The 27,625-nt window shown below is 54.2% G+C and overlaps 2 protein-coding genes across 4 annotated transcripts; both read left to right on the top strand.

Moving 5' to 3' along the window:
- Positions 1–3,036: 3,036 nt before the first annotated feature.
- On the top strand, positions 3,037–8,742 carry NEIL2 (nei like DNA glycosylase 2). The gene is made up of 4 exons (XM_064448256.1): positions 3,037–3,969; positions 5,007–5,338; positions 6,760–6,956; positions 7,413–8,742. The coding sequence occupies exons 1-4, from the start codon at positions 3,832–3,834 to the stop codon at positions 7,727–7,729; spliced, it is 984 nt and encodes a 327-aa protein (XP_064304326.1). The 5' UTR covers positions 3,037–3,831; the 3' UTR covers positions 7,730–8,742.
- A 1,285-nt stretch (positions 8,743–10,027) lies between these two features.
- On the top strand, positions 10,028–27,240 carry FDFT1 (farnesyl-diphosphate farnesyltransferase 1). Of its 3 annotated transcripts, none has more exons than XM_064448251.1 (8): positions 10,028–10,188; positions 11,580–11,677; positions 17,953–18,136; positions 20,598–20,726; positions 21,222–21,413; positions 22,467–22,643; positions 22,908–23,060; positions 25,485–27,240. In XM_064448251.1, exons 1-8 carry the CDS (start codon positions 10,072–10,074, stop codon positions 25,704–25,706), a joined length of 1,272 nt encoding a protein of 423 aa, XP_064304321.1. In that variant the 5' UTR covers positions 10,028–10,071; the 3' UTR covers positions 25,707–27,240. The 3 variants fall into 3 exon arrangements, with proteins under 3 accessions (XP_064304321.1, XP_064304322.1, XP_064304320.1); XM_064448252.1 differs by lacking the exon at positions 10,028–10,188 and adding an exon at positions 10,563–10,825; XM_064448250.1 differs by lacking the exon at positions 10,028–10,188 and having other exon boundaries at positions 11,233–11,677.
- Positions 27,241–27,625: the final 385 nt, after the last annotated feature.

Genomic DNA, 27,625 nt, shown 5'->3' with positions numbered 1-27,625 from the left:
TCATTGGTAAATTAATTGCTCGGACTTGGGGACTCCCAAGCAATGAGTCATTGCAGGAGACCGGAGGTTGTTTCCAAGCCCCGGAGTCACACAGAATCCCTTCATGTAGCGGGGACATGTTAGCAGTTGGACTCGATGATCTTAAGGGTCTTTTCCAACCTTAACGATTCTATGCCTCTATGATTCCATGTAGGTAGGAGCTGGGATGGCCAACGCAGGATGACAGACCCAGCAATGGAGAATTCCAAGGCCAGGTTGGACAGGGCTTTGAGCAACCTGGTCTAGTGGAAGGTGTCCCATGGCAGGGGGTTTGGAACTAGATGATTTTTAAGGCTCCTTCCAACCCAAACCATTCTATGATTTTAATATAAAAGGGGGAAAGCACCCAATATGTTTGCCATGCAGTAGGTAATCCCCCTAGCACAGCAGAGAGGGGAAAAGCTCCCTAGGAGACTTTAACACCATCATGTCTTACCTTTTTGGTCTGCTCACTAACACAGTTTTGCAGAGTAAGCTCTTGTTCAGCCTAATTGCTTCCAGCTGAACTGAGAGGCACCGCCCTTAAACCAGAATCACGATTCTGGCAAGGGCTCTATTTTGCAGAGGACAGTGATGACTGACACAGTCCTCCTACGAGCACCCAACCTTCCTCGCAGGGTGCCCAGCTTCCTTCCCAGTCTAACCAGCCCCTGAACAGTGGTGCAACTGGTGAGTGTAGCCAGCACTTGAAACCCCACCATTCCTCCCACACCAGCCACCTGGGGAGCTCCCCTGGTATCTGGGGGGGCTGGGGCTGATGGTCCTCCTTGCCTATAAAAGCGGGTGGGTGGGTGGAAGGGTTTTGGGTGTAGAAGGTGCTGTTGAGAGTGGGTGGGTTGGTTAGGGAGAGGGTAGAGGTGCTGTGGGAGGTGGCTGGGGCACTGGAAGGGGAACTGGGGGCAGAGGAAGAGGTTTGGTGCATGGAGGAGGAGCGGAAGGGGGATAATGAAGTAGGGAAGAAAGGCTGTATGGTTCTGTTCCCCAGATGTATGCCCAGGGTGAGCCTGGGAAGGGCAGTGGCTTAAGGGCTGGATGCAGGGATGTGCTCAAGGGGTGTGTGCATGATGGGTGCCCACTTTGGGGCTCTGTGCAGTGCATGTGAGGGTGTTGGGTGGTTCCTCCTTCCCCAGTGCTCTGGTGCAGACAGATTGCCTCCGCTGCCCCAGGGAGATGGGGCGAGGTGGGGAACTTGGGGATCAGCTGTTTTGGAGAGCTGCAAGTTGATGCTTGGCTGAGTGAGAGGAGGTGGTGAGCTCTGTGCTTCAGCAATTGCATGGGGAGGGTCAGGGCTGTGCCTTGAAATCCCTGCAGGAGCCTTGTGCTGGGGCGTGAAGCCATGGTGGGGCTTCCTCTGCAGCAGGGCTGCAATCCCTGGGTGCAGGTGAGCAGGCCATGTGGGTGTGCAGGTAAAACTGGGCTGAGGTAGATGAATCTGGCAGCCTTGCACTCGTTATGTCCTGGTGCGGGTGCTCGGCTTGTGTCTGAGCACAGGGACTGGAAATGAGCCCGTGCATGGGAAGGATTTCTCCTGGAGGCCTGTTTCCCTGCCCCAGGCCTGCAGTGGCACCTGCTCAGGTGGCTTGCTGGGGCAGGTTCTGGGGTGCCTGGTCATGCTTTTGGGGAGATGGTGTCATTCCCTGCAGAGGGCTGGGGCTTGTTCTCCTCCTCTTCTCCCTTGGAGGAGGGAGCATTTTGGAAGAGACTGAAGTAGGCTTGGAGTGAAGAGGCAAAGCAGGGAGGTCCATGGAGAGAGCGGGGAGACCAGGGGGAGCAGATGCTGGCCCTTCTGATGCCCTGGGGGAAAGGGCAGCCTCTCCTCTGGAAAAGGAGCATTACCCTGCTGTCCCAGAGTGGCTACAGCTGGGGAAGTGTGTGCATTAAAACCTTACAAAGTGCTCAGCACTTGTCTCTCACAACGAGCCTGTTGTGAACTGAATCAGCAGTAATCTGTGCAGCTCTGCAGGTGATGATCTTCCTGGGGGTCTGAGCTCTGGGCTGTGTGAGCTGTCCTGGGCTCACTCCACGCTGCCTGACGTGAGCCGGTGCCTGGATAGTCAGGAGGAAGACCCAAACGCCTGGGGCATGGGCAGGCCCCTTGTGTACAGTGGCCAAACACCGCTCCCAGGGATCCAGGTTGCTGCTGGTGCCTTTGGTACCAGGAGCATCTTTTTGGCTGACTCTTGATCTGCAACTGGCTTTTGACTAGAGTCTGAACACACTGTGCGGCCTGTTTGGGTGAACTGGAGCAGGCCTGTGAGTAACTCTCCCATGCCCTAGGAGACACAGGAATAAAGTTCAGTCTTTTACTCCTGGTAAAGCTAATTTGTATGACCAATTAATATCTTTAGTTTCATGTCTTGGATCCAGGTAATGTTCCCTGACACGTTTTCCTCTTGAGCTCTTCCGAAAGGGATTTGGTTTGTGCTGCAGCACAGGAGGGCTTTCACAGCCATGTTACCTTGCCTGCTCCTCCAGAGGGTATGTCCACGTGTCCACACCTCGCTGCTGTTCACAGCCCCGTGGAGGCGGCTGCTGGCTTAAACGTCTCTTCTGGGCTAAAAGCTTCAGTGGACAAGGATGTCCCCTTGCTGTGGCAGGAGTGTGTGGCACTGAAGGCTTTGGTTCCACAGTCGCTCTGAGCTGGTGCAAGTGTGGGCTGCTGTATCTGAGCTAGCCCAGACCGCGGAGAAGCTGAGATGTTAGCATGAGGTGGGAATGCCTCTTCTGGTGGGGTACCGTGCACAAGATTACTGTTGATTTTCACATCAAGCTATCTCAGAGCTGCGCCAGGTAGCTCAGAGCCCCGCCAGGTAGCTCAGAGCCTTGTACTGACTGCTGTGGAGTTTGAAGCTGAGCCTCTGGTCAGTGCTGGTCTCTGGGATTAGTCTGCAGGGGGAATTGGCACTGTGGGATGAAAGCCAAACCACAATTTCCATGTCCTGGAGCCTGCTTTCCTGTACACCCGGTTGTGGCAGAAGTCCTCAGAAGAGCCGCAAGTGACATGCGGCTGGGATTTCATGCCAGAAATAACCCCTTATGTACTGGGGTGACTTCCTGGAGGGAGCTACAGCATGCTGTAGGATGGTGCTGCTTCACCTCCCCCTCATCCAGAGCCTTCTGATCCCAGATGCTGCTAGTGGAGCCGATGAACACTCTCTAACTGGCCCCAGGCCATCGCAGTCAGTGGGGCAAGCAGCTGGTAAAGCACGGGGAGGGGATGAGCTAACTCTGGTGCCCATGAGGGAGCAGTGCGTGCCTTGGTGGCTGCATCAGGAAAAGGATGGCTCACTGTGGCCTGCACTGGTTCTGGCTCATGAACCTCTATGTAAGGTTGTGTTCCTCCTTGGTACTGGGACGTCAAGGCTGTGACTGAGGGAATGGTTGGAATTAGGAGCTCTCGTTCCTGCTGAGGAGAGGTGTACTAAAGAGTAATTTAAGGTCTTTGATGACTCCTGGAGAACCTGCAGTAGGAAAGGACTTCTGGAGATCCCCAGGCCAAATTCCTGCTTTTGTGGGGTGAAAACTACCATTGGAGCAGGTTGCTCAGGGCCTGATTTGATTGAATGATGAATGTCCCCAAGGATGGGAATTCCCCCACCTCCCGGGGCCTGAAAGGAACCTGATTCTCTCCATGGACTTTGCCACAGGGACTTGAGGAGGAAAACCAGGGTGAGGAGATTGTGGTGAGCTCAGCCTCTGACTGGTTTTGTATATTTCTGAGTTGCAGCTTTCCTTCAAGTCTAGGGCACCAAGAGTTAGAAGGACCTGATATTCCCTCAACATCTGCTGGCGATGCCGGAGGGCCCATCAGTGAGGAAGTTCCAGTTGTTGACCTCCCCTTTTGTAGGACAAGTGGTGGCCAAGGTGGGGGGAAGCAGCCGGAAGATCAACGTGAATGACCTGAATGCCCTGAGGCTCCAGGACTCCCAGGTGAGCTGTACTAAAGATGAATTTACTGGTCCATTACCAGGCAAGTCTGAGGCAAACCACCGTTGTCCTGCATCTGGATTACAGAAGGTGCAGAACCTGAGAAATGGCATCAAGCTTGTGTTTGAGGTGGACTGTAGGCTTTGTTTATAGCCACAAAATAGGTGCATGTGGCCAAAGAGATGTGAATACCCGTTTTGGAGTACCGCTCTGTGTTGTAAAGTTTGGGATCAAGGTTACTGTGGGGAGAGGCTGCCACAGTGATGTGGCTAGACACAGAGATGCCCGGAATTATTTGCAGTTTTGAGTCAGTCATGCTAATGCACTGGTTCTGTGCCTCTCAAGGGATGAGGAATTGGTGTTGGTGAGGGCTGTTTGTAGAAGAAAAGAGTTGATGTCTTCAGCATGTGGATGTCAGAAGCAGCAGCCTTGTTTCCATCAGCTGGGAACTTGCACAGTTGCTTCCCTTGAAATGTCTGTGCTGTGGGCACTGGTGAAGTAGTCACACTGGCTCAGTCCTGCTGGGGGTTTCGCTTGTCTGATGTCCTTCAGGTGATGATGTGGCCCTGACTGACCAAATGCTGGTGCAGCCTCACCTCTGATTACACGATAGTATCAGCTGGGGACACAGATGTGAGCACCTCAACAGTTATTTGTGGCTAGCCTGTGGCTTCAGAGCCACCCTTGAGTTAGGTCACCCCAGCCTGACACACTTGAGGCCAGCACAAAGTGGGGAGGTGAGTAAGAAGCTGTGGTGACAGACTTTGAAACCCTGAGTGTCTGTCCTGGTATGTCTCTTTGGCCTGAGAGGAGCCTCTGAGAGGGTTTCACGCTGGAGTGGCACCTGAACACCTTGTGCTTCATGTAGACAGAAGGGATGCTGAGGGGATGACTGTGGCTCGGATGGGCATGGCTCAGATGCTAATGAATCCCATGTTCAGGGTGCCTTCTACTGAAAAAAAGGTTGTAGAAAATAGTCACCTATATGGAAATAGCCAGAGGTTACGTGGGTCCTCAGTATATCCCACCTTTTTTCTCAGGTTCATGGGAAGAACTTGTACCTGGCATTTGTGGCAGCTGACAGTCCCTTAGGACCAACTGCAGAAGAGACAGTGCTGCAAGGAGAGGCTGCTAGTGGGGCAAGTTCTCCTGCCCAGGGTGGGCAGGAACAGGTTTGTGGTCCGCAGGCACGTCCCCAGGAGGAGGAGCTGCAGGGACTCCTGCGCTCCAGGTCTGAAGCTCCAGATGCTGCAGAGGGTCCTGGCAGCTGGCTACGCTTCCACTTCGGCTTGTTTGGCAGCATTCGGGCAAATGAGTTCTCAAGAGCAAACAAAGCCAATAAGAGGGGGGACTGGAAAGACCCTATACCCAGGTACTTGCTTGAGTCCCCACAAATCCTGCTTTCTCCCTGCCTCTCATTCTGGAGAGGCACTCTTCTGTCTCAGACTAAATTTGTCTGGGGATGCTCTTAGCCCTGTCTTTTCTCTGATAATTCCTAAGATAAGTAGGCATGAGAGATGGCATGAGTGGGTGTGGGGTGTGTTCAGCAAGGGAATCCACAACGCGCCTGTGGGATGCATGTTGCCTGCCAGCCTGGGGATCACAGTACCAGCTCAGTTAAGATTTTTATTCAGAGAGAGAATTTTTAGGATGCCAGACTGAACCATGCCCTGAAAACGCCAGTTTCTCCCAATCACACCTTTAAAAAAAGCCTTGGGTAAATAGCATACGTCTAGGGCAGCTGGAATTGCTGGTTGGACTGATGCTGTTAAGGGCAGTAGTGTGTTGAAAACACAGGGAACGGTCTGTGTCCTAAGTCCCACTGGAGTCATGCTGAATGACGAAGGGGTGAATACTGGAAGACAGTGTGGACTCTGCTCTTGTGAGCTGTTTAACCTGAGTGGTTAATTATGTACAAGGTGGGTGTCTGGCCCGTGTGTATGCGGTGGGCTTGGTAGGGCACACTCCCCGCTCCCCCATCCTGCAGTCTTTTGAAAGATTGCTTTATTTCAATGCAAATAGTTTCAGACATGGTCAGTTTTGTGCTACTCTGAGCATTAGTTTCCCTGACTAATATTTCCCTGACTGGAAATATTTTCCCTGGAAATACTCAAACCCTGCCTGGACATGGTCCTGTGCCCCCTGCTTTGGGTGTGCTCAAGCAGGGGGGGTGGATGAGATGATCTCCAGAGGTCCCTTCCAACCCCCGCCATTCTGTGACTGTGGACCCTACTGCTGGAGCCCTTGGTCACCTGGCTCGCCTGCTGGGGAGAGCTAAGATGCTGATACCAATCTCTGCCCGCTGCTGTCTCTTGGCTGGGGTCCGCAGGGCAGCAGAAGGAAAAATTGCCCACAAGTTGTGTGGGTTCACAACCAAGTTTCTTGGCTGAAATCATTAAAGAAGCTCCCTTGCCTTAAGACGGTGACCTGGTGTGTCGGAGTGCCTGCTGTGACCCTGTGCACGCAAGCGTGGGTAGTGATAAGCTGCAGGGAAGGGACAGCTGGACTAAGGTACCGGGCTGGGGGACTGGTACTTCAGGATGTCTCCCTGGCTTTCATGAGAACGAGTAGGCACAGGCTTTCCATGGGCTGATGTCTCGCTCTGTGCTTCTGCCTGAGCTTATGTCGTGTACGGGCTCTCTTCTCACCTTCCAGTGGTTTTTCACTCCGTTGCTACGCTGCTGTCTCTCTCTGCTCTTTCCTTCCTGTGCAAGTCCTTCAGCCAGAGCAGAATATAACAAGTGGTTCAGGGATGTTTCTGGCGCAAGTCTTTAACTTCTCTGCTTCTCTCAGGCTGGTTCTGCACTTTGAGAGCGGAGGCTTCCTCGTCTTCTATAACTGCCGGATCCACTGGTGCTCATCTCCAAGGGCTGATCCTGCTTCCGACATCCTGTCTGTGGAGTTCCACCGCGGCCGGGCACTGGATGCCCTCCGCACACCCGATCCCATCTGCCACACTCTCTTAAACCAAAAATATTTTTCAGGACTGGGTGAGTTCCAGGGCATAGTAGCAGAGCAAATATAATGAAGGAAGGTGGGTGGGATGTCTCCAGATCCAGAGCTGTGTGTCTGAACCTTTTGCTCCTTAGCCTTGTGGCTTCTGGTTGATCCAGCTGAGGGTATGTGGTCATCTGGCTGAGGACAAGGCTTGCAGTCAGTAGTCACAGGCTGCAGATGCTCGAGTGCACCGTGTGAGCACAGCGAACTGTCTTTGTGTGTGACTATGGATCGCCTTGTACTTGTAGAAGAAGCGAAGGTGTGCTTCCCACTTCTCATGTCAATGGGAAGAGACTTTCTTAGAGCTGAGGTTGGACTGGAAGTCTACTTACTTGTATGGGGAATGGCATTGCTAGCTGTGATACTTGAGGCAGAAGTCATAGTGATTGGAGCTGTAGGTCTTTATTGATAAGAAATACCCTTATGTCCTTATTTCTGACCCTTTCCAGGGAACATCATTAAGAATGAGATCTTGTACCTGGCCAAGATCCATCCGTTAACACAAGGCTCTGTCTTGGCGCTCCCGGATCTGGAGCGCCTGCTTGACTGCGCCGTTCAGTTCAGCGCAGCCTGGCTGCACATCAAGCTGCGTGGCAAAGGGCTGCACCCTCAGATCTACCAGAAGGAGCACTGTCCCCTCGGGCACGCAGTGATGAAGGGAACCCTTGGAGCCTCAGGTGGCTTTAAGAGACTTACGTGGTGGTGTCCTCAGTGCCAGCCTGTGGTGCCGTCAGGGGATGGGGATCCCGCCCCAGCCACTGAGTGACCCGGCTTCCTGCATTCCCCCTTCTCTGGAGGGTGTCTAGGTGGTCTCAGAACCACGCTCCGAGTTGTCCTGAAAAGTGCTTCATGATTTCTTTGAGGCTGTTGAATTTCCTCCTTAGGGGCAGTGAGTTGGCGGAGTTAAGTGCTCAGTGGAGGTTACAGAGTCACTGAAGTACTCTGTGCTTCTGGGTGCAAAAAGGAAAGCGGTTGTAAATGTCTATTTTTTTCTGTCACCGTGACTTAACAGTGTAAATAGTTTGACCAGTTCTGAGGTGCCTTGGTCCCCCTGTTCCGACTACAGGGAATGGGAAGCGTGGGTTGTCGAGTGGGTGATGACTGTGGTCTGAAGTAATCCTGTCCCTTGATGCTGGCGCGGGTGCAATGGCTTATGGTGGAGTCAGCAGAAAGGAGTGTGTCCCTCTGCCTAAATGGCTTGATTAATTTGGTACTAGACAATCCTGCCTCTGCTTGTACCTGCGTGCTGGGCTGCGATTTAGGTGTGGTTAAAAGCAAGTGGCTGTTCCCTCTGTCATGTCTTGCAAAAACGGCTGCCTCCTCCTGAGGGGCGAAAATAAGCCTCATCAGTGCTTGGTGGAGCTCAACTCTGCCTGCCTGTCGTGGTCTCTGCCCCCACAGGTTGGATTTTTGTGGCAAACTGCCAATTCCAGATCTCTAGATCTTAAAAAAACAACAACTTTAACAGATTATAGGGGTGGCCCTAAGGGGAGGGACTGTGAGGCTCAGTCAAGTTGCTGGTTACAGCTGGGATCACAAGCCTTGACAGATCTGTGGGGTGTCTAACAATGTTTGTGACAGGGATTGCATAAAACTCATGATCTTACAAAATAACCTAAAAGCAGAAAGGTTTGGAAATAGGGATGTGGTCCTTTGTTTGAGCTGTGTGTGTCTATGCAGTAAGCGGGAGCTGCTGCTGTCCTTGCTCTCTGGGTCTAGGTTTAATTTAATAATAGGATGTTGAATGTGAAAAATAAAAACTGGAGTTAGAACTGGTGATGTTCATCTTGAGTTTTGTGTGTCTTTTCTGGTTCCTGGTTGAAAAATTTTTAGTTAAAAAATGAGATGTAGAGGGCAACTCTAGCATTTGGTGCTGCCCTTAAGAGGAGGGTACCAGCAGCTTTCCTCAGCTGTATGGGTGGCTTGGCAGGAAAACTCTTTTCATGGGAATTGGATCTAAAGGAGGATTGCAAATCTACTAGGAATGCTAGAGTTGAAGACCTCAGCCTCTCCTCTGTGAACTGCAGCACACTGGGGGTTATAGGATTGCTGAAAAATCCAATTAATGGGGTTATAGAATCACAGAATCATTAAAGTTGGAAAAGACCTCCAGGATCATCAAGTCCAACCATAAACCCAACACCCCCAGGCCTCCTAAACCATGGCCCCAGGTGCCACGGCTGCACGGTGTTTGAACCCCCCCAGGGACGGTGACTCCCCCACCTCTCTGGGCAGCCTGTGCCAGGGCCTGACCCCTCTGGCAGGGAAGGCATTTTCCCTCACACCCAACCTAAACCTGCCCTGACGCAGCCTGGGGCCGGTTCCTCTCGTCCTGTCCCTGGTGACTTGGGAGCAGAGACCAGCCCCCCCCTCACTCCAGCCCCTCTCAGGCAGCTGCAGAGAGCGAGAAGGGCTCCCCTCAGCCCCCTCTTCTCCAGGCTAAACCCCCCCAGCCCCCTCAGCCGCCCCCCAGCACACTTGTGCTCCAGACCCTGCCCCAGCCCCGCTGCCCTTCTCTGGACACGCTCCAGCCCCTCCAGGCCCTTCTGGGCCCAAACCTGAGCCCAGTATGGTGCCAAAGATAGAACCATAGAATCACAGAAGATGGTGAATGGTAGAAGATGGTTAAAACGCCTCGGGAAGTGCCGCTGGGGGAAAGGGCTGAGGGTGACTTAAACTAAACCAAAAAACAGCCTGAAGCGGGGAAAGGGCTGCGACCCCGGCAGTGAGACAGGGGGTGTGGAGCAGGGCTAGTGGCGGGGTGCGCTCCCCAGGAGCCAGTGGGGTCCCTTCCAGGGGCTCCATGGCGGTGGCGGCGCCCACTCCCTCCCGCCGCCTTCCCGCTCCGCCGCCACCGCGGCTGACGCGACCGGTGCCGCTACCCAATCAGCGCCGGCCGCCGGCCGTCACACCAGCCCCGCCGCTTTCCCATTGGCTGGATGGCCCCTGGTACGAGCGCTCCTCGCCCAATAGACTCCTCGGCCGGCCCACCGAGCGATGGGGCGAGCGAGCTGATTGGCGGAGGGGCGGGGCGGAGGCGGCCCGAGCCGGGTCCGGTTAATGCGGGGGGGCGGTGGGAGCGGGCGCCGGTAGCAGCGGTGGGGGGGGATGAGCGTGGCCCCCATGGAGCTGCTGAAGACATGGCTGGGGCACCCCGAGGACATCTACAACCTGCTGCGGTTCAAGATGGGCGGATACCGGGCCGTCATGCCGCGGATCGACCCGGTGAGCGGGAGGGATGCGGTATCGGGGGGATGCGCTTCGCTGTCTCTGTCGGTCGGCAGGTGCACGGGGCCTGGCGCGGAGGGAGGGAGGGAGGGGGAGGAGGAAATGAGGAGGAAGGGGGGGCTGTCATCCCCCTGCGGCGTTGCCACAGGTGAGCGCTGCATGGCCGCCGTGTGCTGCACCGGCCCGGTGTAACCGGCGGGCAACACCTTTGCACGGTTTCGGTGCTTCCTGGGCGTTGCACCGGTTCGGCGGGCATCGCACCGGCTTTCCGTGCATCGCTCGGGGCCGGTACCCTGGGTGCATCACACCGGTTCCGAGTGCTTTGCACCGGCTTCAGGCTTTCCACTCGTTGCACAGAACCGGTGCTTTGCCCTGGTCGTTTCCTGCTTGGCGGCCATCGTGCCTGCTCCGGGCCCTATGCGAACCCGGTGCCACCGGCTCTGAGCATCGCACGCTTCCGATTCTTCACCCGCATCCCACTGACGCAGGGTATTGCAGAACCCGGGTGCTTTGCATCGGCTTCGTGCTTCCCGTGCGTTGCACCGGTGAAGCTTTTCCATGCATTGCACGGCCCTGGTACTTTGCACCGCCTTTGTGCTTCCCGTGCATTGCATGGCCCGGGTTCATTGCACCGGTAAGGCTTTTTCATGCATTGCACGGCCCCGGGTGCTTTGCACCGGCTTTATGCCTCCCGCGCATTGCACCGGTGAGGTTTTTGCATGCATTGCAAGGCCCGGGTGCTTTGCACCGGTAAGGCTTTTCCGTGCATTGCACGGCCCCGGGTGCTTTGCACCGGCTTTATGATTCCCGTGCACCGCACCGGTGAGGCTTTTCCGTGCATTGCACGGCCCCGGGTGCTTTGCACCGGCTTTATGATTCCCGTGCACCGCACCGGTAAGGCTTTTCCGTGCATTGCACGGCCCGAGGCTTTGCACCGGCTTTATGCCACCCGTGCATCGCACCGGTAAGGCTTTTCCGTGCATTGCACGGCCCGAGGCTTTGCACCGGCTTTATGCCACCCGTGCATCGCACCGGTGAGGTTTTTGCATGAATTGCACGGCCCGGGTGCTTTGCACCGGCGTTGTGCTTCCCGTGCACCGCACGGCCGCGGGCGCCGAGCGGGTTAAGGGGGCGGGCGGAGCGGGGAGGGGGCGGAGCGGGCCGCAGCCCCCCGCCGCCGCGCCCCCATGGCGGCCAGCACCAAAGCCGTGTGCCTCTTCAAGCGGACTCTGGCCCTCTCCCCTCCCCGGGGACCCCCCCGGGCGCTGGGGCGGCTGCGGGGCGGCGGGCGGAGGGTGCAGCAGCGGGGGACCGCCGCGCCCCCCGCGGCCCCGCCGCCGGCCGCGCCCCGCCTCCAGCCGCCCCCCTGTACCCCGCTTTGCCTGCAGGATTCGCTGGGACGAGGCCTCCGCACCTGCTACCGCTACCTCAACCAGACCAGCCGCAGCTTCGCCGCCGTCATCCAGGCCCTGGACGGAGAGCTGCGGTGAGCAGGGGGGGCTGGGGTCCCTGGGTGGGCTCCGCGGGAGGCGGTGGGTGCGGTGTCCCCCCCGCCACCGGGGCTCCGCGGGAGGCGGTGGGTGCGGTGTCCCCCCCGCCACCGGGGCTCCCAGGCAGAGCTGCCCGGGAGGTGGTCCATGCAATTGCCCCCATATGCCATGTTTCATCAGCTGAGCTGCTGGGAAACGCTCCCCTCCTCCACCCCAGTGCAGCAGATCGCCAGGGCACTGGGCTGAATTGGTGGGGAGACCCCCAGTGCAACCCCACCCTGGCCATGGGGGTTGTCACCTCCGAGCAGGCGGGCTGTACTGCGTCCCCGCTGAGCCGAGCAGGCCACGGGCACTCCAGCCTCTTGGCCAGCAGACAGTTAAACGCGGCACCCGGCCATGTGCTGTTTGTGACACCCTGGGAATGTGTCCTGGCAGTGCCGAGGCTGGCGCTGGCTTTCGGGGCTGGCCAGAGAGACGTGGCCCCGCCGGCGGGAGGAGGTGAGCAAAAACCCAGGGCTGACCGAGGGTCTGGACCCTGCCTGGAGGGTGCTTTTGGAAGCAGCTGCCTCAAAAACCTGTGCATTCATCTTGCTGCGTGCTCATTCTTTGCTGTACAAATTTTCCTCGCCGGTGCAGGAAAGCTTCAGATGGTAACAGAAGATGCAAAGCTGGCCTCAGGCCTCATGCATGCATATATATGCTCTGTATAATCCCTTATATTTATATGGTAATTAGTGATATCTGTATGTAAATCTCTCTCCAGTTAATCCCAAAATGGGTTAATTGTCAAAATTAGGGGGTTCCTATAAGCTGTACTAGACATGTCTAAGGCTGCGGTTGCGACTCCGCTGAGCAGTTGCAGGAGTCACCCTGAACACTGGCTTATCTGTTGGGTTTCTGAGCCCTGGTTTGGCATTTTGGACGGTGCCCCGTAGCTGTCATCCAGCATCTACGAAATGGTCGTCTGCAGCCTGTTTTACAGGAAATGCAAAGAAATTCAGCGGCTTGGCCGGGGTTGCATGGAAAGGTATGAGTGGGGCCAAGAATTAAACTTTTTTTTTCCATGCTTGGTATATTAGCTAATGTAGAAACTTAAAAAAAAAAAGGCCAATTAATAAAACACCTAGAAACCTGTCAGCAGCATCAGTATGCGGCGCGCTTGCCTTGATCATCTGCAGTTAGTTACCTTGTCTGTCTTTTCTGTTCTTTAATCCTTGCATTGCTGATCGGACCAGGAAAGCTCCCTCCCTCAGGGCACAGAAACTTCTGCCTGGCATCCTGAAAATGCTATTGCCGGATCTTTGCAACCTACAACTGTGCAGGGATTGCTGCTGAATTACAGCTGGCTCTGTAGTGGGTCAGAAGAAACTCATTTTCAAAGCGCAGTAGCTCCGCTGAAGAGTTTAGGAACGAAGGAGGGAAATGCAGAATAGGCAGAATGTAGGAATAGGCAGAGCAGCAGGCTCACCGGCGGAAGTAATTTTGCTGGATCATGGCAAAGTGCTTTCGTTGATGTTGTAATGGGGGTTAAACTGGACCCCAGTGGTCACAGACTGCTTAATATTTGCCTCTGTGCTTGCTGGTTGGAGAAGCTTGGTGCTGTAGGATGCAAAACGCAGTGCTGGTGCCCTGTGCTGCAGCCCCGTGCCCTGTCCTGCCACAACTTCGCCTGCGACTTCATTGGAGTGAAATCTCCTTGTTTGAAGGCTGGGGAATGTGTGAAGCTCTTGCTCCCCGGTTCGCGTCCCTGCTTCTGGGAGAGTTTCCATGCGTCGCCCAAAGACTGCTGGCAAATGAAGAGCGTCTGGATGAGTGCTGGGAGCGATGCTTCCCAGGCCTAGGGCACAGGGAGTGGAGCTAAAATGTTTGCTTTCTTCCTGCCTAGTTTTTTTTGGCCCCGTAAACTGTGTGTTTGGCTGACTAGGGCCCTGTCCAGCCCGTTGCTCCATGGTTAGGGTGTTTTCTTGGAAGGTGGGAGGCTCAAAACTGCAAATTTATTGGCAGCTGAGCCAACGTTGCAATTGCTGGTGTGGGGAGGAGTTAGGAGCCACCATCATAGCTCTTCCCCTGGTGACGGAGAGGAGGAGAGGTATGCTCCAACCTTCCTTCAGTGCTGGCCCTGCGGTCCTACCTGTCCCTGGGACCCTTCAGCATCAGTTCCGGCAGGTTCAGCTGCTTTGTGGAGAACACCAGCCTTGTGCTGGCAGAGGGTGAAAGTGGTGGCAAGGAGAAAGGAGAAGAGACCTCCTTGCCTGGGACATGGGGAGCTGCGCCTAGGACAGGGCTGGAGCTTGGAGCCCTGAGATGAAACCAGGCTTGCTCTTTGGAAGCGGGCGCTTCCAGTTGTGCGAGGGGGAGGTAATGGCGTCGTACCCTCTTCCCAGCACTGTCACCCATGTTTTCAGGTGAAGACAGTTTGGCTTTGATTGGCCCCGTCATCCCCATGGATCTCAGGTTGGAGCCCAGCTGGGACCATGGTGCCTGGGAACCTTGCAGAGAAGTGGGGAGCTGCAGGCAGACCACGCTCACTGCGTAGTTGGTTATATGACCTTATATTTCATAGAATAGTGTGGGTTGGAAGGGACTTTTAAAGGTCATCTAGTCCTGCACCTGGGTCAGGGCAGCCCCATCTATCAACACAGGCTGGGGGGTGGAGGGGTGGGGAGCAGCCCTGCCCAGAAGGACTTGGGGGTGCTGGGGGTGAAAGGCTGGACAGGAGCCGGCAACGTGCGCTCGCAGCCCAGACCCCCAGCCGTGCCCCGGGCTGCATCCCCAGCAGCGCGGGCAGCCGGGCCAGGGAGGGGGTCCTGCCCCCCTGCCCCGCTCTGTGAGACCCCCCTGCAGCGCCGCCTCCAGCTCGGGGCTCCTCAGCACGGGACAGACACGGGGCTGTGGGAGCGGGGCCAGAGGGGGCACAGAAATGCTCCGAGGGCTGGAGCCCCCCTGCTGCGAGGCCGGGCTGGGAGAGCTGGGGTTGTGCAGCCGGGGAAGGGGAGGCTGCGGGGAGACCTTATTGCGGCCTTTCGGGGCTTGAAGGGGGGCTGTAGGAAGGGTGGGGGCAGCCTCTTTAGCAAGGCCTGTTGTGACAGGACAGGGGGTGACGGTTTTAAACTAAAGGAGGGCAGATTTAGACTGGATATAAGGAACACATTTTTCATAGTGAGGGTGGTGAAAGCCTGGCCCAGGTTGCCTTGAGAGGCGGTCGATGCCCCATCCCTGGGAACACTCAAGGCCAGGCAGGACGGGGCTCTGAGCAACCTGCTCTGGTTGAAGATGTCCCTGCTCATGGCAGGGGGTTGGACTGGATGAGCTTTGAAAGTCCCTTCCAACCCAAACCATTCTGTGTTTCTGTGATAGTTAACCCCTCCACAACCTCTCTGGGCAACCTGGACCAGGGTTTCACCACCCTCATTGTGAACAACTAATTCCTTTGATATGCCCAGATCACCACGGAGCTAAATTCAGTATGCGATGGAAGCTAGAGATGCAGTCATGGTTTGGGTGCAGAAGAGGGCTTAAATAAGTGTTTTAACCATGCTGGGCTCTGGAGTTACTGTTAGCTCTTCACTTGGCGTGGTGTAGATGTGAGAGGTGCTTCTGGGATGGCGTTTCACCTTCTGCTCTGCCCTTCTTGGGTGCTGCTGGTGGAAGTTGCTGCTGGTAGAGGTAGCAGTGCTGGGCACTTGCATCGTGTCGGATGAACGTTTGCAGCCTGGTTGAAACGGAAAAACTCAGTCGTGCAAAGGAACAGGAGGGCACGAGGCGGCTGCTCATGAGCACTCGGATGTCTGGTTTGACAGAGGTATTAAACACCCTTCAGTTAAGAAAAAAATGCCAAATTTAACAGTGTGGGCTGTAAGAGCCAGTCAGTTTTCACTGGCTGCTTAATCACCGCTTGCATGTTGTCATCCCAGGAGAACAGCTTTCACCTCGTAATTAGTGCTTAAGCAGGCCAAGCTAGCTTCCATTTGTCAAACAATTAATAAATGCATCATCTCCTTGAAGTATCGCTCTGCTCATTTAGAGCTAGGGGATTATTTCATATAAATCCTGGAGTCAGAGCTGATATTTCTCACCATCAGGACTCTTTCTGGGTGGGTTGTTTTTTTTTTTTTGCTTCAGCTGCAGAAATGCAGAGCCTGGGTGGGGAAGGCGGAGGTGGTGGGACTGGAAGGGGATGTGGCTCTTCAGCAGCTTTCCGCTGGGGTGTTTGGACATGTGGGCTGGCTCCAGCATCTTGTGCGTGGAGATTTAAAGATAAAGCGTGTGTTGGCTCTATCTGCCAGTCCTGGCAATCCTGTTGGGCAGTAAGGCACCCCCTTGTCCCCCCCAAAACAGGATAAAAGGATGCTGGGTGTGGAGAAGGGGAAGTGATAGGAAAACCACACTTGCTTTTTTTCCCTTCCTTATTTTGCCTTTTTTTTTGTTGTTCCAATAAGCTGACCTCAGGCTCTGTCCTCTGGGTCCTAGTGAGCACTGGCCAAGAGCTTTGGATCTTGGTTGCACGGTTGGATCTTTCATGGAGAGTTGGGTCTGGCAGTGCCCAGCTCTGCCCAGGGAGAACTTAAAGGCCCATCGCTTCCCCAGTGTCCATCTTAGAAAGCCAAAAACCATGCCGTAGTTCTCTGCATGAAGGGAAAAACCTGGGTTTCCTAACCCGGGTCAGGTGTGCTGGATGGGGAAGGCAGGGACAGGTCAGCCCATGGTGGGTTTGTGCCGAGGCACCTCGGTTGCTCAGAGTGGTGGTTCAAGACGTGGACCTGTTGGAGTGGGTCCAGAGGAGGGCCATAAAAATGATCAGAGGGATGGGACACCTCTGCTGCGAGGCTGGGCTGGGAGAGCTGAGGTTGTTCAGCCTGGGGAAGAGAAGGCTGTGGGAAGACCTTATTGTGGCCTTTCAGTGCTTAAAGGGGGTCTATAGGAAAGATTGGGAGGGACCCTTCATCAGGGAGTGTAGAGAGGGGACAAGGGGTAATGGTTTTAAACTGAAAGGGGATAGATTTAGATTAGATATAAAGAAGAAATTCTTCACTATGAGGGTAGTGAGACCCTGGAGCAGGTTGCTCCGAGGGGTGGTTGATGCCCCGTCCCTGGAAACATTGAAGGTCAGTTGGATGGGGCTGTGAGCAACCTGCTCTGGTTGAAGATGTCCCTGCTCATGGCAGGGGGTTGGTCTAGATGGCCTCTAAAGGTCCCTGTATTGGGTCTGGCTGAGATGGAGTTAATTTTCCCCACAGCAGCCCCCATAGTGCTGTGATTTGTGTTGGTAGCTAGAATGGTGTTGGTAACACACCAGTGGTTTGGCTATCGCTGTGCTCCCACAGCATCTCCAACATTCCCCCCTCACTGGTAGGCGGGGCGTGGGCAAGATCTTGGGATGGGTCATAGCCAGGACAACCAACCCAAACTGACCAAAGGGCTGTTCCATACTGTGTGGCATCTGCTCAGCAATAAAACATAAGAGAAAGGAGGAGGGAGGGTGTTTGTTGTTATGATGATTGTCTTCCAGAGCAACCACTACACATACTGAAGCCCTGTTTCCAGGGAAGTACCTGGGCCTGGCCTGCTGATGGGAAGTAGAGAACAAAATCTTTGTTTTCCTTTGTTTCCGAGCATGGCCTTTGCTTTTGCTTTATTAAACTGACTATCTTGACCTGCAAGGTTTTTTTCATCTTATTTTCTCCCCCCTACCCCATCCTGCTGAGGAGGGGAGTGATGGGGCAGCTGATGTCCTGCCAAAGTCCACCCGCCACAGTCCCTTCCAACCCAAACCATTCCTTTATGATCACGGTAGGTGAGAAGTGCTGCTGTTGATGCTTTCCATCCCTGACCTGCTCCCATGACCCGGGGATTTGAGCAGTGCATTTCTAATGCATTTATTTTACATTCCTGCACGGCACAGCCACTGTCCCCAGATGAGGGCTGGGGAAGCTGGCACCCAGGATTTGATGGAGGAGGGATTGGATGTGGTTATCCCGTGACCAAAGCTGGCTTCCAAACTGTAGGAGACACTGTCAAACAACAGTGGGGGCCAGGAGGGTTTTCACGTCACGGCTTTCCATTCTGCTCGGTGGCTGTATCACTTGAAATGTGAAAGCGAATTATCCTGGAAGTGCTTGAATTCAGTGCAAGACTTCAATGACCATGGTGGTGCTGGTGTGTGTTTTATTGAGCTGGTACGCTGCTGAAGACTGTGTGGTTAATCTAAACTGCGTGTCCTGCCTAATAGCCAATCCCAAGTAAGAGACGATTGTTTTTTCTCCTCCCCCAGACATGCCGTCTGTATATTCTACCTAGTTCTCCGTGCCCTGGATACTATAGAGGATGACATGACCATCAGCTTAGACGTAAAGGTCCCGATGCTGCATGAGTTTCACTCCTATCTCTATCAGCCAGAGTGGAAATACATGGAGAGCAAGGAGAAGGACCGTCAGGTGCTCGAGGACTTCCCAACGGTAAGATGTCCACCTCCTTGCTTCCGCTGCTTTGTGCCACCTCTGTCTGCACGGTGACCTCTCCGTGTTACGCCTGAGCTCATTCAGTCCCTGGCAAGCCCGTAGCTCTTCGGAAGAGCTACATCACCTGCGCTTGGGGCTGGATGTAGAGCTGGAGTGACAAACCCAAACATTGTGCAACTCTCTATGTGAGCCAGAGATAACCTGGCTGTGGAAGAGTGCCAGCTCTGAAAAATGGCTTTTTGCCTCCCCTGTTGGAAGAGTAAATGACTGTCGTGTTGTGGAGAACACTGTGCATTGTATGGGTTGGGTGTCCTGTGACCCCTAACAGACAGGGAGAGGAGGAAAGCTTGTCTGGCATCTGGCTTGTGGATGGGCCAGCGTGGTCAGCGGTCCTGCAGGATCTGCTCTAGAGCTACAGGGTCTGTCTGAAGGTCTTTGACATGCACATAAGATAAAAAACACCTGCACAGCTACTAACAGTATTTCCCAGTCTTACTGCTCTAAGGATCCTTCTAAAAGGAAGCCACTGAGAGTCTGCATCTCCACTGGCAAGCTAAGCAGTATTGGAGCCTGGTCTCTGACCTGGAGTCCAGCTGGGAAAGTCTGTCCGTGTCCAAGCTGTTAAACTCTCTCAGCATCCAGAACAGTGTGGTTGCATCCCAGACCGTCCTTAAGAAGCAGTTCCTGGCCCACACTACTCTCTAAGCTCCACCTGGGGATTGCTTGGGGTCAGAAGCACATTGGGAGCCATGCTGATAGGGTAGCGGTGTAGGTGATTGAGGCCATGCTTGGTATTTAAGTTACTGGTGCAGGTGGAGCTGTAGGGCCTTGACTCCGTGCTGTAGGCAGTCAGGACGGCAGGCAGCAGAGCTGAAACCACGGTGCTTGTCCTGGGCTCCTGCCAGGTTTCAGCCCCAGCAGGAGCACTGGGATGATGGAGCTTTGCCGTGCTGAGATGCAGCATCTCCAGCGCCGAAGAGGAACCCACCTGGCCAGTCGTCTTAGAGGGGATCCATCAACCAACAACAGAAAGAGATGCTGTGGTTGGAAGGCAAGGCTGAGCTCTGCTGAGTGGGGATACAGACATCTGGTTTTGGTGAGGGCACAAGGACCAGCCTTTGATGGATGCTGCAGTTTTGTGGTTGTTCACGTTAATCAAAAATAGCTGAGTTTATTTTTTAGGGTTTTTTTCATAGAATCATTAAGGTTGGAAAAGACCTCTAGGATCATCAAGTCCAACCATCAGCCCAACAGTACCATGTCTCCTAAAGCTCTGTTTAAGAAAAAGTATAAAAGTTACGGTGAGGAGCATTTCATTTTCTAAGGAAGTTCTATTTTGTTCAGCTTTCTACCATCTTAAATTTATTCTGCCCTTATCGGGCTTTCCCTAGCAGTGGGAATGGGATAATTGTTTGGAAAACTGAGGTGTATTGTAAATTTTGATGCTCAGCCTTGGGATAACAGTGGCTGTGCCCTATCTGGGAGGGATGTGCGCTATAGGAGATGGATTCTTGATGTATAGTGATAGAGGTATGGTGGGTATGCCAGTGGCTTTGTACTTTAGAAGAGCTTTTGAGAAGGTATCTATGACACTTTGTTTTTTTCGTGGTGTGTATGTGTTATTCACTTGGGTGATCTGAGTTCGTATTCAGGTATGATTTTAGTAATATTTGGCAGAGGTGTACTTGCAGGTCATGCTTCTGTGTAGTGGATTGAAGCCATGGAGATGGAAACAGAGCTGATATGCTTATTTTTTACAGACAGACTGAGGCACAGGGCAAGGATGTGCCAGCAGCCGTGGCTAGAGTCAGGAGAGCCTGGATCTGCGGTTGTGTCTGAGCTGTAATCATTCGGATACACACCTTGGGCTGCCTGTAGTTACCCACTGATGGAGAACAAAGCTCAGCACAATAAAATGTGATGCTCTGCAGTTTTGGGAAGGGGAGGAGGCACTTTTAAATTTTTTTCAGTATGAGAGTGATTGAGTCACTTCCGTTTGTGGAAAATGTGTCCTGCGGAGCCAGAGCTGGAGAGGGCTCAGGAGAACAGAGCACCAGAAACCTCGCCTGTTTTTTCCCATGGTTGGCGTGATGGAGCGCTCTCACAAATTAAAAAAAAACAAACAACAAAACCAGCTCTGTGCACCAAGCATAGCTAGTTTTGTCCCGTCACTCCCCGATGGTACCGGTCCAAGGCCACAGAACCTTCCCAAAGATATTGCTGTGTCTGATCTATCGCCAGAGACCATACCGTTTAGACTGAGAACAGACTGGGGCTGTGCTTTAAGGGCCTTGAAACAGCTCTGGTTGTGGGAGTTGTCCTAGATCTCCAGCCAGGGTGGGATAAGAGCCTGGTAAACAGGTTTTTTTTATTAAGAAAACAGAAATGTTGAGTTCTGCTATTTTATTCCTGATGCTTTTTTTTTTTTTTTTTTCGCTTGGGGTGGTTTGCACTGCAGATCTCCATGGAGTTCAGGAATCTGTCAAAGGTTTACCAGGATGTGATTTCGGATATTTGCCACAAGATGGGCATCGGGATGGCGGAGTTCTTGGAGAAGAAGGTGGATTCTCAGCACGAGTGGGATAAGGTAGGTCAGCCCGGACAGAGGAATGGACTGAACGTGGGTAGGGTCTGCCTTGTCTCTGCGGAAAGAGGAGACATTGAGCATCCCTGTGGGAAGAGAGTTCAGCTGGATGGAGGAGGCTGTGTGGGCTTGGGAAGGCTTTGAGAGACTGCTGCTCCTGTGGGTAACAGGAGGATGGCGTGGATTGTTGGCGTTGCCCACCAGCACGTGTTTTGGGTGACCCATCACGTCAGCTGTTCCCGCGTGGGTGGTTCGTTTGGCTGGTGGAGGCAGAGTGGCACCTTGGTGGGACATCCTTGGTGAGGTGTTTGCTGGGCATGGGAAAGCTGAGACATGCTAGGGAGGGCCATGAAAACTTGCGGAAAATACACCGTAGTTGCCTCCTGAGCATCACTTTTGTAGAACTCACCACGGCAAACAGACAGCTCTTTGTAACTGTTCCTTTTATCTTGTTTTGTTTTTTTTTTTCCTGCCCCTTCCCCTCTCGGTGCCTCCCAGTATTGTCACTACGTTGCTGGGCTGGTGGGGATAGGACTTTCCCGTCTCTTCTCTGCATCAGAGCTAGAAGATCCGATCGTTGGGCAGGACACAGAGCTGGCCAACTCCATGGGCCTTTTCCTGCAGAAAACCAACATCATCCGTGACTATCTGGAGGACCAGCTGGAGGGAAGGGAGTTCTGGCCCAGAGAGGTGAGGGAAAACGCCACCTTGGGGCGAGTGTTTCTGCTGTGCCTCTTTGGGAAATGCACTAAGTCTGAAGGTACTGTTGTTGCTGCTCTGATACAGTGAGTTGCATCCTTTCCTTAGACAGGCTCCTGCTGGAATTTCCTTCAAAATCTCCAAAGCCAGGGGTTTTCCCACTCTTTGTAGGTGTCCCCTGACAGTCTTTCCTACTTGTTTCCAAGAGCTGTAATGGATGTAACCAACCAGCCGTGCTTCGCAGGACACCTGTCTCAGGAATGCATTACGGGGTGCATAGCGGAAGGTGCACAGCTAAAATCACAGCGCCTCTCATGTCCATTTAAATCAAAGTTAACAGGAGAGACTTGACAGTCTGCTTTAATTTTAAGACCCTACAGTAAAGCTGTGCTGCATAAGATTGCTACTGTTGGTTGTAGCAACCAAGGTATCTTCTTCATAATAACATAATGGCAGTTGGCTGAGAAGTTCCACATCTGCCTACAGCAGCCTGGGTACAGATGTGGGGACGAGGTGATGTCTCCCCCCACTGCCAAGAAAGAACTTGTTGGGCAGCTTTTTCCCCCCTCTCCATTACATCGGTTCTAGGAGTGAGGGAGGATGAGACTGGGTGAGATCTTGAGGGGTTGCCTAGACTGTTTCCAAAGGCAGGACCAGCTCTGCCTGTGCCTGACAGATGCTTGTCCACTGTTCTTGAAGCCCTCCAGGAATTTTTCACTCTGTCTCCATGTGTTTGATCTGCCTCGTCGACCAATTCTTGATGTCAGCCTGGTATGTGAGGTGTCTTTTCCTTGCCTTGCCTAGAGAAGATGTGGAGCTGAGTTGCATCCGTCTTCTTTACAATCCCTTTGCATATACAAAGGCCACTGTCATGTCTCTGGAGCCTGCCTGCCCTTTTCTTTAGCCTAGTAAGCCCCAGTCCTTCAAGGCTTTCATGGGTCTCTCGTGGTTCTTGGAGCTCTCCCAGACCTTGAACTGTTATTGACGTCTTGCTTACAGCATTATTTTATCCTCCAACTTGTGAGTCCTTATCTTGATGTTTAGGTTTGGAGCAGATACGCAAAGAAGCTCTCTGATCTTGCGAAACCAGAGAACATCGATATGGCTGTCCAGTGTCTGAATGAGCTCATCACCAACGCCCTCCACCATGTCCCTGACGTCCTCACGTACTTATCCCGCCTGAAAAACCAAAGCGTCTTCAACTTCTGCGCTATCCCCCAGGTGAGTTATGTTTTCAAGTGGTTGTTCATTGTCTGTAGCCCAGCTGATGAGAAGCGGGGTGAAGGAAGTTATGTATCGTATCAATATTAGCATGTTTCATTCACCATCTCTTCTGTCTCTTCCTTCTTTCACATTACCTATCGTTTCTGCTGTGAGATTGTGGCTTCACGCCAGAATGTTTTACCATCCCTTCCACTAGAGCCAAGGTTACTGCCTTGGCAAGATACTTGCAATGCAGTAAGGGCTCCCGGTGTTTCTCCTTAGGTGATGGCTATTGCCACATTGGCTGCCTGCTATAACAACAAGCAGGTGTTCAGGGGTGTTGTGAAGATCCGGAAGGGACAAGCTGTCACTCTAATGATGGACGCCACAAACATACAAGCTGTCAAAGCCATCATGTACCAGTATGTGGAAGAGGTAGGTTAAGCAACTTGCTTTGAGTAATCTACTGTAATAACTCACCCCGAGCGCTGTGGGCAGCGTTGGGCGCCGCAGGACATTGAGGGTATAAAGGTACTGGAGGGTGTCCCGAGGAGGCCGTGGAGTTGGGGAAGGGTTTAGAGGGGAAACCGTACGAGGAGCGGCTGGAGTCCCTTGGGTTGTTCAGCTGGAGCAGAGGAGGCCGAGGGCAGCCTCATGGCGCTCTGCAGCTCCCTCCCGAGGGCAGGAGGAGGGGCAGGGCTGGTCTCTGCTCTCTGGTGACCAACGCCAGGCCCCGAGGGAACGGCAGGGAGATGTGCCAGGGGAGGGTGAGGCTGGGCATTAGGGGAAGGTCCTTCCCCCAGAGGGTGGTGGAGCCCTGGCACAGGCTCCCCAGGGAGGCATCACGGCACCAGCCTGGCGATATTCAAGCAGCACTTGGACATGGCCCTCAGAGACACGGTGTGAATTTGGGGTGTCCTGTGCAGGGACAGGAGCTGGGCTCGATGGTCTCCCTCCCAGCTCAGGGCATTCCTGTGATTCTGTGAATTTCTGCCTGGTCCCATCCGCTTTCCCAGTGTGGAACTGGGAAGACACATGAATCTTAATCTTTTGTTACATCCTTCGTTCAGTGGTGCCAGGGCACAGTGACCCTGATATGGTTTTGGCTTGGACCAAACTGGGTGCACGATGTGTTCCCTTGAGTGTACCCTTGGTCTGTGCCTGTGTTGAGAGGTAGAGACTGAAGTCCTGCCGTCCTTCTGGTGGAGAACCAGAGGAGTCAGCTGTCACAGCACAGGGCTTCACCTGGGCTGAGCAGACACAGAGGACCTTTCCCACAACACACTTCTGAACAGGTTGCATCATCTCCACATGGGCTGCTCCAGCAAGCAGTCTTGTTTTCTCTGTGTCCGTAGTTGCAGCTGGCAGCATGATGTGGTGGTTGTTTCCTTGTGCTGCACGGCCAGCAGTAATAAGGGCAGCTCTTCACAGGTGGTTAAAGCAGTGGGACTCTCAACTCAGGGTACTGCGGAGGTTAAAAGTCCACAGGGAGGAGCAAGTAGTGGATGTTTAATGCAGAAAAAAACCCCAACCCCAAAACCCAAATCCAGTGAGGGCTGTTAAATTAAAAGACATCACTTCTGCACCAGGGAGACCCCAAACCATGGGTTATTAGAGCTCCCATTGTTGGCTGGCCAAGCCCATGGCAAGGGACAGTTATGCCTCAGCACCGTAGTCCAGAAGAGGGTCTCTGCTTGTGCATGCCTCCCTAAGACTCATGCAGACAATTCTCTCAAAGGCCATGGGGTTTGCAGACCCAAGGAGAAAACCGTAAAGACCACGGAGTTATCTCATGGATGTGGCCGTTTTCTGGCAGTCACACTGGTCACTGGTCCCACTGGTGTGTCCTCACGGGTTTGAGGTGGGCTGCAGGTCACTGGCAGCGAGGACTGTGGGGCAAGAACCGCTGGTCCCAGCCACACCAGTTGTGATTGAGGGATTGTGTCTGAGGCTGTGTGGTCCATCTCCCGTCACGGGGTGCCCTCAAGAGGCTGCTTGGTTTAGTGCACCTCTCAAGGGAAATGGGCCCTGGCCCCATCCAGGCACCCCTTGCAACTGGTCCTTGCTCCAGGGCAGTCCACCACTGAAGATGCTCTTGAGGACATGGTGGCCCTTTACAGAATCACACAGAATCCCAGACTGGCGGGGGTTGGAAGGGCCCTCTGGAGCTCATCCCGTCCCACCCCCTGCTTGAGCAGGCACCCCCAGAGCAGGGGCACAGGGCCGCGTCCAGGCGGGGGGTGAATGTCTCCAGGGAAGGGACCCCACAGCCTCTCTGGGCAGCCTGTGCCCCTGCTCTGGCACCCGCACAGGGAAGGGGTTTGTCCTCATGTTCAGGTGGAGCTTCCCGTGTTCCAGCTTGTGCCCGTGGCCCCTTGGCCTGGCGTTGGGCACCACTGAAAAGAGCCCGGCCCCATCCCCCTGACACCCACCCTTCAGATATTTATAGGCACTGATGAGATCCCCCCTCAGCCTTCTCTTCTCCAGGCTGAACAGACCCAGGTCTCCCAGCCTTTCCTCACGAGGGAGATGCTCCAGCCCCTGATCCCCTTGGCAGCTCCCCCCTGGCCTTGCTCCAGCAGTTCCCTGCCCTTCTTGCACTGGGGGGCCCAGAACTGGCCACAGCCCCGCAGCTGTGACCTCACTGGGGCAGAGCAGAGGGGGAGGAGAACCTCCCTCGCCCTGCTGGCCACGCTCCTTTTCCTGCCCCCCAGGACACCGCTGGCCCCCTTGGCCCCAAGGGCCCGGTGCTGGCTTATGATCAGTCTGCTGCATTAAGGCTTCCTCTTCCACCCCATGGTCCTGTTTGTCTCCTGAGGCTTGGGTGGGAACCATAACTCCTCCTTCCTCCCTCCCCAGATCTACCAGAAGATCCCGAGCACAGACCCATCATCCAACAAGACGCAGCAGGTCATCGCCTCCATCCGCACCATGAGCTTGCCCGGCAGCCCCATGGCATCACGCCACCACTACTCCCCCATCTACTTGTCATGCGCCATGCTCCTGGCCGCCCTGAGCTGGCAGTACCTGAGCACCATCTCCAAGGCCACCGAGGAGTACGTCCAGGCGGGCGAGAACTGATGGGCAGTGGGCGGGCGAGGGGAGAGATGGTCGGTGGATGGGCATAGGAGGCAGGAGGCTCCTTGTCCCCTGCCAGTGGGGATGGCCAGGCAGCGGGGTGCCACGGGGCCTGGGATGGTGACGAGGACGGGACGCCAGTGAGCTGCAGCCCGGGGGCGATGGCGCGGCATTGCCAGACTCCGCTCCTCGCTGCCCTTGCCATCTGCTTGGATGGTTACGAACACTAATCGGAGTCTTACTGTTGGGGGGTTGAATGTTTTTTTTTTTCTCCCTTCTTTCCCGTTGGACAGTTTACCTGAATTTTTTTGTTCTGATAGGATGGTTTTAAATAGGAACTCCAGTTGCCTCCTTTTCTTGCTTGAGGCTTGAGACACCTCTCCAGCTCAGAGCTGAGCAAAACCTGGGTTTTACCGCCCTTTCTTAGGCAGCCTCTTCCCCATCACCTCTGGTGCCTGCTCTGCACTAGAAGGACGCTGCTTCAGCCAGGAGAGGAATGCGCTTTCTTATGCAGGGAAAAGGCTCTGGCTACCTTCTCGCCCTCAGCCCAGGCTTGTTGACGTTCTGCAGCCTGGAAGCAGGCAGAGGCAATCTTCACATTTGTTGTTGTGCTGAAGAAGATTATTAGGCTTGAAACAAGCCCTTATAATATTAAATACATAGGAGGTGGGAATGCGCTGTTCACTTCAGTGTGCCCCCAGCTGGAAGTCATCTATTGCAGCCCCCTGCCCTCTAGCCGATGGCACCCCGTCCTCACAAAGCTTCATATTTCCGCAGGTGGGGAGGTGGTGAGGCAGAGGAGATGGGAGCTGCTTGTATGGTGCTCAGCTGATAACCCCATGCCTGACTCCACCTGCGGGGTCTGGGCTCTGAAGCCCTTCTTCAGCCCAAGGGGATGGGTGGCCATGGCAGAGCAGCACCACTGGGGCAGCTCCGAGTGCCTCTGCAAAGCAGGGGAGTGAGGGTTTGCACCGTGCTGTCCCTCGTGGGATGCCTTTTTTGGGGGCCCTGATGCACTGGCCACCCTGAAAGGCAGCAGTGATCCCTGCCATGGGCTGGGAAGGGTTGAGCCACCAGGGGGGCCAGGGCAGGTTTTCCTGGCCCACATGGCTCTAGGTTGGGATGATGCTTTGGATTACACTAACACTGCAAACTGGAAGAGGCTTCCACTACTGTTTTGAAACACATCAGGCTGGAGAAGACACAATTCAAGAAGAAACAATGCTTTAAAGGCCCATCTTGTTTTCCTGGGGTGGATTTTTCTTTTTAGGGTCCCGACCCACCCCCCTGCTTTGCTTTGGTGAAGGGAAGGACAGCCCCTGTCCTGGTACGGGACAGAGCTGGTTCCCAGGTGCAGTTCAGTGGCCTTTGCAAGGCCAAGCCCCTGTGGCCAGACTTACTCAGAAGGAGGACCCCTACTTCACAAGTACTGATGTAGATACTTTTAAGCTATTGTTCAAAAGAAACTTGTGGTAGCTCTCTTTGTGCAGCTTCCTGTCTTGTTGAAAATAAAGTTTTCTTTGGGGGGGGAGGAAAAAGTACTAATTTTTTTTTAGCTGTCATTTCTTTTGCATTGGCAATTCTCCACCAAGCCACAGGTTACAAGCCCTCAGCTCAGATGAAAAGCAGATGCTGCCTTGCTGCCACTCAGGGCATCATAATAAAGCCTTGTGTGTCAGACCTGAAGGAAGAATTTTAACCAGGGTGAGACACAGCTAAAGGTCAGTAGATTAACTTTCAGTGGACCTTGCGCTGCAGGCAGCAGGAGCGGTGGCACAGCCCTGGGCTGCAGACAAGCTCTCCAGTGCCTCAGGTGCATCCTCCTCCCCATGCACCTCCTGCACCAGCGTGCAGATGCTGGGGCAGGTGTGGCTGTGCTCTGGTCCACGTCAAAGCCCCTTCCCCATCACCAGGAGCTGGCA

Source organism: Phalacrocorax carbo, chromosome 3 (assembly GCF_963921805.1).
Source record: "Phalacrocorax carbo chromosome 3, bPhaCar2.1, whole genome shotgun sequence".
Taxonomy (NCBI): domain Eukaryota; kingdom Metazoa; phylum Chordata; class Aves; order Suliformes; family Phalacrocoracidae; genus Phalacrocorax; species Phalacrocorax carbo.
This window is presented reverse-complemented; position numbering and strand designations above follow the sequence as displayed.

Excerpts from the sequence above, each read along its gene's own strand:
- FDFT1 (XM_064448250.1), top strand. The coding sequence starts at position 11,379 with ATGGCGGCCAGCACCAAAGCCGTGTGCCTCTTCAAGCGGACTCTGGCC. Across the intron at positions 11,678-17,952 it reads GCCCTGGACGGAGAGCTGCG|ACATGCCGTCTGTATATTCT; the intron begins GTGAGCAGGGGG and ends CTCCTCCCCCAG. Across the intron at positions 23,061-25,484 it reads TGTACCAGTATGTGGAAGAG|ATCTACCAGAAGATCCCGAG; the intron begins GTAGGTTAAGCA and ends CTCCCTCCCCAG.
- NEIL2 (XM_064448256.1), top strand. The coding sequence starts at position 3,832 with ATGCCGGAGGGCCCATCAGTGAGGAAGTTCCAGTTGTTGACCTCCCCT. Across the intron at positions 3,970-5,006 it reads TGAGGCTCCAGGACTCCCAG|GTTCATGGGAAGAACTTGTA; the intron begins GTGAGCTGTACT and ends CTTTTTTCTCAG. Across the intron at positions 6,957-7,412 it reads AAAATATTTTTCAGGACTGG|GGAACATCATTAAGAATGAG; the intron begins GTGAGTTCCAGG and ends GACCCTTTCCAG.